Below are 12536 nucleotides of genomic sequence, written 5' to 3'. Positions count from 1 at the left end.
CAGGCGTCATCGGGCATCAAGGCAGGATACACCCTGGACGGAGTGCCAACCCATCACAGGGCACACACACTCTCGTTCACTCCGGACAAGTTTCCAGAGATGCCAATCAACCTACCATGCATGATGTGTGTGGAGTTTGCATGTTCTCCCCGTGCCTCGGGGGTTTCCTCCCCCGTTCCATGCATTTGGAACGGGCACGGGGAGAACATGCAAACTCCACACACACACAATGCGGGAACTGAACCCCCAACCCTGGAGGTGTGAGGCAAACGTGCTAACCACTAAGCCACCGTGCCCCCGTCACAAAAACTTTATGCAACATAATTCCACAAGGTGTGGAAGGTGTTACTTTAGTGCACTTCTCTAAGTAGTCATGCGCAGTTTGTGACTCGAACCTGGTCATTAAAGGAGCTCAGCCTTGACCAGGTCACGTGGGTCAACATCTCGCTTGGCCAGGATGAAGGCAGCCAGAAAATGGCGGATATTGAGGAGTTACGGGTAGGCGAAAGTGTTATGATAGCTGGCCGCTGCTTGCACTTGACGGAGTCTTAAAAAAAAAGTTATTTTGCTAGGCTTTAGACGTTATCGTTTTATTTCTTTGGAAAAGAGTCGTTCTCGTAGTTTTGCAGGCAAAAGACCGTCAATATGAGTCTTAGGCCAGAGAGTCGACACTCTGAAGCTCGGACGTGTTCTAAACTGCTAGCACTAGCCGTCTAGCCTGCTAGCTTCCAGCTGCTTCGCTAGCTATCAAGGTGCTTGGGCTTCAGCTACATGTCTTTATCAGTCTGCGTTTGGAGTATCAGTGCTTGGTTCTCAGTTATGAATTGTGTGAGAAATGTGTCAATGAGTTAATGTCGTTAAATAGACATTTTTGAAAGAGCTATACGACTTAGCCTTGGTGTACGTGAACGTTAATCTTTTGTTATTGTCTATTAGCATTGTCCTTTAGCTCGATAGCTAACTAATAGTATTTCTTCAGAGATGTTTCTCAGTCTTTATATAATACATTTATTTATACACATTGTTTTTGTATTTTAATGCATGGTAATTTTAGAAGATAATTAGAGACCATAAACGATGCAAACGTTAGCCGTTGCTAGCTAAATTATGCAGTGTCCAGCTAGGAATGCTAGTGTTATTATTGTTGTTATTACTATGATTAAGTTAGCATGCCCGTTTATAGCCTGTATATTTTACTGTTTAAAGGTCTTTTTGTGTCCGTTATTACCGTGTGATTAAACGGGATACATATTGAAATACGTCAGTGACAGGTATTTAACAAAAATATCATCTTCTTTTAATGTAACTTAATATCTTTATGTGAAATGAACTGTGGTTTGATATAAACTGAAGGCTTGCTTGAGATTTTGTTTTTTAGGAATCTCTAAAATATTGTTGCAGAAGCACAGGTTAAGCTTGAATCTGGATTTTAATCAAGTCTGTCTCGTACGTTTGTATTTTTATTTTTTGTCAGAAGGAATCATCGTTCTGTACTTAATAAAGTTAGGATGTATCTAGGTTACTGTTTTGATCAGTGGTTTAGATTTGTGAAGCCGTGCAGGTGAATTTGGGGTTGCACAGACGTTAGAGGAACTGACATTTCTCCTCTTTTTACTATCTGGCTTTGTCACATTGATTTGCATGTGCTTTGTGTTTTGTTTCCCAGAATATGATATCAAGTTTCCGTGTCTCGGAGCTCCAGGTATTGCTAGGTTTTGCTGGAAGGAACAAGAGTGGTCGCAAGCATGAACTCCTGCTGAGGGCTTTGTATTTGCTCAAGAGTGACTGTAGCCGTGCCGTACAGCTCAAAATCAAGGACCTTTATCGCCGGAGATACCCGAGGACCTTAGACAGTCTTGCTGAATTGTCTGTTCTAAAGTCAAGCATAGATTCATACTTACAGTCTGAAGAAAGTTCTACACTTGTGAGTGCGGACCTTTCTCTTGGGGATAGTCCATCAGACTCAGATCAACACGTGGTGCCTGTTAAGTCAGACGTGTTTCATGACTCAAAACAAAAGATGAACATGCAGCAGTCGACACCGCTCATGCCTCCCGTTCACCCGGACGTCCAGATGAAGTCTCTTCCATTTTATGACGTGTTGGATGTTTTGATCAAACCGTCCAGTTTAGGTATTTGTGGTTGGCTCGTTTTTTCAAGAACTGGGGCATATTTTGCATAGCTCATTAACATTTGCAAATGTTTTTAGCTGCAGTATGCCTGGACTTTGTATTTGCTAAGAATATAAAAATATGCATTTTTCTTGTAGGTAAAAGACATTTCACTGTAAAACCCTTTAAGTTCTAGTGTCATGGTTAAAAAAAAAACTTTTTTTGAAGGTGTTTTATTTATTTATTTTTTATATTATCCATGCAGGGGCCAGCACTGTTCAGAGATTTCATCAAGAAAAATACTTTATTTTTGCCTTGACCCCACAACAAGTGCGAGAAGTTTGCATTTCACGGTAAGGACCTGATTTGAATAAATCTTTTGTCTTGATTTTTACACACTGTGTGTTTCATTCTCTTTTATTACTTGTCCAAAGGGATTTTCTTCCTGGTGGCAGAAGAGATTATATGGTTCAAATACAACTCCGGTAAGCTGTCGGGTATAATTTTACTCATTGTTACTATTTCTAAATAAGTTAAAAATGGAGCAGTGGAGTAACTCTTTGTGTCTGTTGTTAGGTTCTGCCTTTCAGAGACAAGCTGCCCTCAAGAGGACAACTATCCCAATAGTCTTTGCATCAAAGTCAATGGGAAGCTCTTTCCTCTGCCGGTGAGTATTTACATGGTTGAGATTTTCAATATATTATATGACACGGCCTTACGTAATTTGTGTAAGTATTAATGAGGTGCTTATTTTTGTACCAGGGTTATGCGCCACCTCCTAAGAATGGTGTAGAGCAGAAGAGACCAGGCAGACCCTTGAACATCACCTCTCTTGTCAGATTATCATCTGCCGTCCCCAATCAGATAGCGGTCACTTGGGCACCTGAAATCGGAAAGGTAAGTTTCCCCTGTCACCTTTAGCACTATTCTCATTAGATCAATGAAATTCTTACTGTTTTTCTAAAACACCTTTCGTTATATTCTAGACATACTCCATGTCTGTGTATTTGGTAAGGCAGCTGACATCACCGTTGTTACTACAGAGATTACGAATGAAAGGAATCAGAAACCCTGACCACTCAAGAGCACTCAGTGAGATCTGCTTTTCTATCAAAGTGTTTGTTTTAAAAAAATATTTACCTTTTTAAATAACTAGTTTGGGTTTTGGTCATTGCCGTGTTTAAACAGGGTTCTATTGTGCTTGTGTGATTATTGGTTAATATGATTATATATGATGATGATGATGATGATAAATATTTTCTTCCCTCTGTCAGTAAAAGAAAAGCTCACCGCAGACCCGGATAGTGAAATAGCCACGACCAGCTTACGTGTCTCGCTCATGTGCCCAGTACGTCCGTAAAATGTTTAAAGTAGGATTAATAGTGTCTTGCCTCTTTACCCAGGCTGGCTCTTTTCTAAATATATTCTGGTTTCACTCAGCTGGGAAAAATGCGACTCACGGTGCCCTGTCGTGCAGTGACCTGCTCACATCTCCAGTGTTTCGACGCTGCACTATACCTGCAGATGAATGAGAAGAAGCCCACCTGGATCTGCCCCGTGTGTGACAAGAAAGCTGCATATGAGAGTCTGATCATAGATGGGTAAATACCTGGCCACACAAAGATTACAGCTCACTTACAATCATTTCAGCTTGTTTTACTATTTGACCCATGCATTCTTTATTAGGCTCTTTATGGAAATATTAAATGACTGCACCGATGTCGACGAAATCAAGTTCCAAGAGGACGGAACCTGGTGCCCAATGAGACCAAAGAAGGAGACGTTGAAAGTGTCATCTCCATGTTTACCCAAAATTGAGTGTACGTTCCTTCAGAAATGAGCATCTAGTTCACCTGCTTTTCCAGACTTTATTTAACCACAAAACAAGTTCTTCAACAATCTCTCTCTCTCTTTTTTTTCTTTTTTTTTTTTTTGTATTATGAAGCAATTGTTTCATGGTAATTATTGTTATTTGAAGGCAGCTATAAACATTTATTTTCCAGTTAATCTTGTGTGTCTGGCTAGCAGAGATAGAAATTATATATCTTATTGAATCTGTTTATACATGATATGTATCACAGTCAAGCAGGATATTTTTATACATCAAGGGGAAAGTCAGGAAACCGAGTGAGGAGATTGGTCAAGTAGTGAAAATGACTTGATAAATACATAAATAAAGAGCAAACAGTATTAGTAATCGTCTGATCTTATTTTTGTGTTCTCCAATGTAATCTATTTAATGTCTCTTTTATTTTCCAGGCACTGCCCCTGTGCGTCTGAGCGCAGTGGTTCCTCACTCAGAGCCCAGCAGTACGAAAAAAGCTGATGTGATCGACCTGACACTCGAAAGCTCATCAGATGAAGAATCAGATCCGGACCCTCCTCTGAAAAAGCGCTGTGTCTACATGTCCAAACCCGAGGAGGTGCATAGCAGCAAAGGGTTAGTGATCGTTTTCACTTATGAGAGAGCAAGTCTTGCTCATATTCAGTTTTGTTAAGGGCTTAAAGTTTTGAGTTTAAGACAAGGCCAGTTCAGGGAAATCTCTCTGACTGTTGAATCACTCCTGCTTGCATCATAATATTATTAAGCAGGAAGAGGAAGGCTGTTATTTCTTTTTCTTCTTTTCTCAGGGTTTTGTCTTATCAGCCATCAACAGTGCGAGTGCCAAATATCCAGCCACTGGACCCTTCTTATTTAAGTCCCTCCATTGCAGACTATGCAGTTCCATTCCATCATTCAACGCTGTCCACAATTCCCACCGATATGCAAGGTATAAATATTGTCAGTGTGATCACCTATATATTTGTGTACAAGTGTATTAGAAACCATTGGCTCACTACGACTCTTTCTTGTACAGGTCTCGACTTATTTTCGCTACTTCAAGGAGATTCTCAGGTATGTGTTTCAAATCTGTCAGTACATAAAATAGAGCTGTTTTTAATAAATTGGTTATATAGTTTAGAGGCCAAATTATATGTATATGTTTTTGACTATTATCATAAAAATGTCTATCACATTTTTGATTTTATTGACTGACAACTTTTTTAAATAATGTATTTTTCTCCTTTTATAGGAATTACAATCTCCGGATCAGACAGAAACATTAATTCTAACTTTCTTGCTGTTCTCTTTTAGCATTACCGGACCCCTATGTTCCTGGAGAATCTGTCCAGCAGCATTCAGAGTAGCACCAGCAGCTCCAGCCTCATGGCCTCGTCTGTCCAATACGATTCAAATTCACATCGAGGAAGCTCCAGCCACGAAACAGGGGTCATCACCGCAGGATCCTCAACACTTTCAGATATAATCTCATTAGACTGAGTCATGGTTTTAAGTCTCCCCAATCATCAAACAAACTGCCACGGACCGTGCTTCTAAAATGGACATTAATTGCAGTTAAATATTATTTACTAATATGGTACCTGATATGCACGTGGATAACAAAGTTGGTTGCATCTAACGGTTTTCAGAAACCCAGCAATGTGTCTTTTTTTCCGTTTCTGAGGAATTAAATTTACTGACTGACACCCATTGCCTTCTTGCCTGGGAGAACTCAACAAACAAAACATTGAGCAGAGAGACTGAACACTTTTAGACACAATGGGACTAGTTTGTGGACCTGTGTGTATTTGTATGTGAACTTTTTCCTCTTTTTACTATTTAAACCACACGTTTTTAAATAATCACCGCAAAACCTCAACAATGACCTTTATATTTGAAAAAAAAAAAAATCAGGAGTGTACATAATTTTTGTATTGAGTGGTATAACATAAATCAGTATATGTTTAAATGAAGCTGTTTTATTGCATAATGTATGTGTAATGGGTCACAATTTCTTGCTGCAGTTAGTACCTGTATTTTTAGATTCATTTATTTTGGGCCATACAGGTTGGTGGAGACATAATCAAGCCATGATGCAACAATGTGTATTTTTGTGTGTGTGTTTTTTTGTTTTTGTTTTTTTTCTTCCCCCTTGTGAAACTTCTCTAATGTTTTGCTGTTTTGTATATCAAACATTTGCATTTTTTTATTTTTTTTTAAAAAGTGCTGCAGACGCTGGTTTCACATCAGCGCGTTGACCCGAAAGTAGACTAGTCAAAACAGGCTCAATACCCACAGGGGGTACACTGTGAAACAGGTTTCCAGGTTGGGTTAAACTTTAACACGTGCCGCCAAATTTTCAAACTTTTTTCTGTTGATTTGATTTGGGTTTTTTCTGAATTCAGCTTTCAGTAAAATGATGCAGTACCAGTTCCAATGTACTAGCTAGTCCTGGTATCAGCTGCCGTTTTTAATTCACTTGGATTAAATGTATAATTTACTTTAAATGATGGTCACATGCTATCACTCTTATAGAAAACAAACAAATGTTGACAGGTCCCATGTCTTCTAACAGATTAAATTGTATCTGCTTTCAAATACGTAATAAAGCACATGATCACTTTTTAGGGCACTCCATTGTACTGTAGCTTGACCTTATTGGTCAGCTTTTAGTCAAACAAGCAAGAGCGTGCCAATATCAACACTAAGATAATGGGCAGAATTTTTAGTGCTACTATTTTATGTATTTTAAAGTTCTTTTACGTGATTCATTTAAATGATTAGTTCTCTCTGGTGTAGCTTTAAAAAAATATAAAGCACACTGAGATTTGCTTGTATGTGCTGTAGATGTGGATGTCTACCAAAATATCAAGAACATATCACTGCCTTTAGAAGCTGGGAATCTTACTCCCTTAAAGTTAAGAGATTTGGGGAAATCACCAGTGAGTCACAAAACTGTACATTAAGCACAAGTGTAACAAGTTATTTGTCTACTTGTACATGTTTAAGATTCTCCCCATTCAGATGTCAAGGAGATACTGAGTACAATGCAGGTCCATCTTCACTGTCCAAGATTTTGTCTCAGTGTCTCATTGAAAAAAATTCATCCACAAGAATTTTCAAGTCTGAACAAAAAAGATAGATGACAATGTTGGGAAAGCATTAAATACCTGTTGATTTGATAATATTCAGGATTGTATTTTAATAGAAATGTATTGATATCTGAATTAATCCCTTTATAAAGTATATTAACGTCCCAAACTGACAAAATTTTATCCTGTAAGCCATAGAAGCATTTGAAGGTTTAGCTCTGCTATACACAGCCCTTTATGCGGTGACCCCCCCCCCCTTTATTTAATTTTTATACCTAATTCACTTTTTGTTTTTTACAAGATTTGTTGATTATTTAAATGACTGCTTACATGGTTATTGTATTAGAGATTATAGTAACTGCTACTAGTACTTAAGTCCTGTGAGTCTTGGATGGTGTCGATGAAGAGAACAGATAGGTGCAATTCCATATAGTTATTTATGAAATGTATCGATTTAAATGATTGTACTCCAAATGCTTATTTTTGACCCAAATTGTGCCATTTAAACATATGCAGCAAAAGGCAGTAAATTAAGTCTATCTGAATACCTGCAAGGCTGTGTGGTTTATTTCTTTATTTCTTTGTTACACAGACACTTTAGATAGTGTTAAGGTGCTTAGATTTTATTTGTTGTGAACATTGACAGTGTGGAAATCTGAATCAATGCTCTTATTCATTTTAATGTAAATGTATATTTCATCATACTTCCTTCCATTTAGGCTTGTAGATATGCAACACTGAAAGTACAGTGGCTAACAAATCACTAAATGCCCATTTGGAGTTTAGTCTGAGAGAAATTACAGTTTGTCCAGATAGTTGTCTAAAGCTGGGATGCCCTCCTTCAGGCCTTTTCGCTTGCGGGTCTCGGCTATGACCTGCGCAGGCCTGCTGTTTGCATCATATGGGTCTCCTGGAAGGATTTGCCAGTGGTCAAATATGCACTGAGGGAAGGCCTGGCCACCTGTATTAGACCTCAGATCTGCTGTGAAACCTGCAGATGAATCAACCATGATATTGTAAAATAAATAAAAGATTCTCAAGTGAGGTGTTTACACTGTACAAACCCATTTAAAAATGTACTTGATATTTCATTTATGTTGTAGCACATCTTAAAAGTACAGTAGATGTATATGTATTTTGAAGATAGACTTACCAAATGATTCATTTACAGGAAGATACGCCTTCACAACAAATATAGGTGTTCCTGCTACTTGAGACTCTTCAAAGACATGGCCTCGTTTCCTGTTCAGGACACCGTAAATACCACCGACAACTTGCTCTGGACACTACAGGAAACATGGATGAGCAAATGTTTGAGTATTTTTTTACCAGTAAAAACTGAAAGGGGTCTTACTAATTTTGTGTGTGTGTGTGAGAGTGTGTGTGTGTGTGAGAGAGTGTGTGTGTGTGTGTGTGTGTGTGTGTGTGTGTGTGTGTGTGTGTGTGTGTGTGTGTGTGTGTGTGTGTGTGTGTGAGGTGGGTGTGCTCTCTAAGTGGTGTCTCGTGATTACTGGTCATTTACTGCCAAGTAAAATAGTCTTTAAAGAGTGACAGAATGAAATCTTGTCAGATGATTTGAAAGTTAAAACTTACTGTTTATTGTGACAAATTGTAATTGGAAATCTAAGGTAATTCTATGGCAAATTGATCTTGGTGTGTGTGTTGTTTTTTTTACAATCTTAATTACATCTGTGCATTAACCTGTGCATGATTTGTGACTACTCATTTCCATTAATATTTTTATACTGTATATAAAATTTGAGGCTGTTTTAGTACCTATATTAAGAATAAATTAGGGAATTTGCATGTTTTCAATACTTTTCCACAAGACTGATTTTAAAAGACTTGGCAACCCTGCCCTTACACCATACAACACTGGAGAAGAAATTATGGTATTGAATGTTCATACGCTAGCTATTTCTTTTTTTTTATTTTACAAAATACACAAAAAAATTATTTAATTAATAATTTAATTAATCTGTTGAAAGATTGTTAAACCCTTTCAAGGATGTGATTTCACAAAAAATAATGATTGATAAAATTATTAGTAATAGTTAAATAAGAGATCTTGGTATCAGCCATTATTGAATATTATCACACAACATGTTCAATTTACCTGAATCTCCACCAGGTAAATGGGCTCCATTAGTCGTGGTTGTGCGGTCAATACTGAGGCATACAGGACTCTACGGGCTGTAGGGATGATCTGGCCACCTCCTCTGTGTATCGCATCAGCATGTAGGGTGACATCATGGATGTCAAATCGTGTTGCTCTCATGTTCTCCTCGCAAAGTGCCCCCTAAATTAATAAAAGCAAATGCACGTTTTAATATTGTATTAACTGTACTAAGTGATTTGAAATGTGAAGTATTATCTGATTGTTTACTACACTATACCATACTATACAATACCAACCATACCGTACTATACTATAATATACTATACCATACCTTACAATACTATACTATACAAATAGCACTGGCACAATTTCTTTGCTTTGAATCCCTCTCCATAACATCTGCAGATGTTTCAGTTTCTTACTCACCTCCTTGGTTGCCCACTGGAAACCAGCCACCACACTATCCTTGATCTCATTCAGATATTGTACCCCCTTCGTTACGTCGACCAGAATGTTGGGTCCGGTACCATCTGGTCCAAAGCACCATATCTTACGGGCCTCTGTGACCTCCCACTCGTATTTTTCAGCAAGGTAGCGAGCTCTCAATTTAAGTTCTTGCCTAGCTGCCACGTCTCCCTTGTCAACATCCTCAGCCAAGCCGTCTGGGAAGGGACGAGCTTTCATGTACAGACGGTTATGCTTGTTAGGAGATTTGGACAAGCATACTTGATCAGAATCGTCGCTTACTGTCTCACGATATGACACCACTGGATCTGATTTCTGGAAGGAATAATTGACATCCAAGAGTCAATTAACATTATCTGATATGAAAGTACGTTGGTGCAACAGATACATCTAATGGTGGTGAGCTTTAAGATTAATGTATGAAGGTGGTATAAAAGGAAATTCATGATATAACACATCCCTAGAATGATAGTAGTAATTAGTTTGTATATTATTTGCATTCTTGTCACATTACCTTCAGGGGGATACAGGCATGATCTTCCTCAAGGTCTTTTAGGCAGATTTCCAGATGTAGCTCTCCTGCACCAGCCACGATATGCTCACCAGACTCTTCGATGATACACTGGAAGAAATAAAGAAAAATAAGGTATAGTACTGTAACAGTTTTTGTTTCAAGAATGTTTCACGTGTATTATAATATCTACCTCTCTAGGAGGTTGGAGACTTTTTAAACTCTTCTAATCTGACAGTTGAATGCGGTTAAAAAAGTCCTAATCAACTGTGACCAACAGGGCAAAAGACTTCAATCCACCCCACATAATGACATGGCCTTATTATAATCTCAGACTACCAGTCTCAACTTTAAATCCTCTCAGAACTTACCTGAACCATAGGGTCAGACTTGGCCAGACGTTTAAGACCTTCTACCAGCTTTGGAAGGTCAGCTGGATTCTTGGCCTCCACAGCAACTCTTACAACCGGACTAACGCTGAACTTCATCACTCGCAAGTTGTGAGCATGCTCATTCGTGGTAATGGTACCAGTCTTCACCAAATACTGATCAACTCCAACCAGCCCAACAATGTTTCCACATGGCACTTCTTCAATGGGCTCAACATATCGGCCCATCATCAGGATGGTTCTGCAGTCAAAAAGATCACTGGTTATAGTCGTGCTTTTGAAAGTTTTTTTTTTTTTTTTGCAAACTGCTGCTCATGCTATATGACAGCTTCATAGCAAAATGCCTATAATTCTGGAATAAGAAGAAAGCATGCAATTTCTCCCACCCAGAGAGCACCAATTTTAGACCCTATACTACAGGCCACAGATCATCAGAATTTAAACTGATGATCTCAATGATGGGCCAAACGCTTTTCTATTGCACCAATTGGGAGCCAAAAGTCTGGGGTTTCTTTGGGTGGATATTTGATATATAACCTGGAAACAAACCTCTGAATGGGTTTCAAGTATAAGTCTTCCTTCTTTCCTGGGGTATAGTTTGGGCCCATGATGCGCACTTTCTGGCCTGTAGAAACAACACCAGAGAAAACACGACCAAAAGCATAGAATCTTCCCTTGTCAGTAGTTGGTACCATTTTGGAGACATACATCATCAGTGGAGCTTTAGGATCACAGTTCTTGATACCTAAGAAGTTCATGGTAGAAAAAAGAACAGTTGGTTGTCAATTATCTCTGAAAGTTTACATCTTTATATTTGTTATCAGTGAATTTCTACTTACCCATGGCTGATTCATCATCTAATGGGCCTTCGTACAGCAGCTCGCAGCGATATCTCTGGGCCGTGACCGGTGAAGGTAGATGGATGGTAATCATCTGGAGCAAAGCATCACCTGCAGGCAACCAGCGGCGCATCACAGCCTGTACATAGCAGAAAAGCACACTGAAAACATACCTATACAGGTGCAAAATATTCATATTATTAGAGAAGTGTTCATAATTGATCTCACCTTAAGCAGGGGTTTTCCTTCTTTCTCCTTATCTTCAGTATCAAGCTTAATGTTCAGCTTTTCAATCAATTTCTGGGTCTCCTCCTTTTTAAAGTTCATGATGGCATCAAACACCTTTCCAAACAATATTTATAACACTTGTATTAGATTTGGAGTGAACTTTAAATATCATTTGTAGCACTGTGTCTTCTGTCATCAAAATAGAACCATGGGAATTTTTGTCTGTCTCTAAAAATTACTGTCTTTTATATTACAATTTTATATCAGTTTGTCTAAGCGATAAAGCTGAAGCCAAAAGCGTCACAGTGTCCAGATATATTTAGAGGTAATCAGTATTTTATTATTATTAATGTATTTTTTACTTGTTCAACTGATCAGGTTTAAGCTCCTAAAGCTACTTAAAAGTGTAATTTTGTGATTGTTTCATTAATGTGCACCTTAAAAATTGGATCCAGTACAAGTTGGCAGAAAGTGCGTGGGAGTTTTTTCCCTTCTGCATTGGTTGCTGTTTTGCTAAATTTTCCACAGGAAGGATCAAAATACCTAAACAATCAAAAACAGTGTTAAATGTATTCAAAATCCTCACACTGGATAATAACCTACATTTCACTATTTATTTTACATATATGCTACAGAATATTACTTCTAACATAACATCTCAATTCCTTTTGGATAATTTCACCCTTTCTACTATCTAAATTTAAAAAAGAACGGTACAGAATTTTTTGCTCCACTTACTTGTCTCCCCAGAGCTTCTTCATCATGTCCTCCACCTTTTTGCAGTGCTCCTCAGGTGAGACATCTCCTTTTTTCTTTTCGCCTTTGGCAGCAAATTTGGCTACATACATCTCAGCAAACTGCTTTAAGGTAAAAGCCCAGCCATGGAGGCCTGAACCGAATCCAACGGTACCAACAACAGGATCTACCTGTAATTTAAAAAAAAAAAAAAAAAAAAAAAGC

At 38.3% G+C, this 12536-nt stretch overlaps 2 protein-coding genes across 4 annotated transcripts in view; one reads left to right on the top strand and one right to left on the bottom strand.

Annotated features, from left to right (window-relative positions):
- The first annotated feature begins 345 nt into the window (after window positions 1-345).
- pias2 (protein inhibitor of activated STAT, 2) lies at window positions 346-7570 on the top strand. Of its 3 annotated transcripts, none has more exons than XM_027162805.2 (14): window positions 346-498; window positions 1667-2132; window positions 2377-2464; window positions 2546-2596; window positions 2688-2778; window positions 2874-3008; window positions 3098-3203; window positions 3386-3459; window positions 3552-3712; window positions 3798-3931; window positions 4371-4551; window positions 4743-4882; window positions 4970-5007; window positions 5248-7570. In XM_027162805.2, the coding sequence occupies exons 1-14, from the start codon at window positions 475-477 to the stop codon at window positions 5431-5433; spliced, it is 1875 nt and encodes a 624-aa protein (XP_027018606.1). In that variant the 5' UTR covers window positions 346-474; the 3' UTR covers window positions 5434-7570. The 3 variants fall into 3 exon arrangements, with proteins under 3 accessions (XP_027018606.1, XP_027018607.1, XP_047674145.1); XM_027162806.2 differs by having other exon boundaries at window positions 426-752; XM_047818189.1 differs by lacking the exon at window positions 346-498 and adding an exon at window positions 1231-1271.
- Window positions 7571-7584: 14 nt separating this feature from the next.
- Window positions 7585-12536, bottom strand: part of eef2l2 (eukaryotic translation elongation factor 2, like 2) — an 8033-nt gene continuing 3081 nt past the window's right edge. Inside the window, exons 5-15 of the mRNA XM_027162804.2 lie at window positions 12315-12502; window positions 12014-12119; window positions 11577-11690; window positions 11349-11487; window positions 11059-11254; window positions 10492-10750; window positions 10124-10231; window positions 9571-9924; window positions 9142-9324; window positions 8179-8311; window positions 7585-8016 (exon numbers count right to left, since the gene is read on the bottom strand). Coding sequence (XP_027018605.1) covers window positions 7823-8016; window positions 8179-8311; window positions 9142-9324; window positions 9571-9924; window positions 10124-10231; window positions 10492-10750; window positions 11059-11254; window positions 11349-11487; window positions 11577-11690; window positions 12014-12119; window positions 12315-12502 — 1974 coding nt within the window. The 3' untranslated portion in view covers window positions 7585-7822. The remainder of the gene's footprint in view (window positions 8017-8178; window positions 8312-9141; window positions 9325-9570; window positions 9925-10123; window positions 10232-10491; window positions 10751-11058; window positions 11255-11348; window positions 11488-11576; window positions 11691-12013; window positions 12120-12314; window positions 12503-12536) is intronic.

Source organism: Tachysurus fulvidraco, chromosome 9 (genome assembly GCF_022655615.1).
Source record: "Tachysurus fulvidraco isolate hzauxx_2018 chromosome 9, HZAU_PFXX_2.0, whole genome shotgun sequence".
NCBI classification, from domain to species: Eukaryota; Metazoa; Chordata; class Actinopteri; order Siluriformes; family Bagridae; genus Tachysurus; species Tachysurus fulvidraco.
Note: the sequence above shows the minus strand (reverse complement) of the source record. Positions and strands in the feature narration are given on the sequence as shown.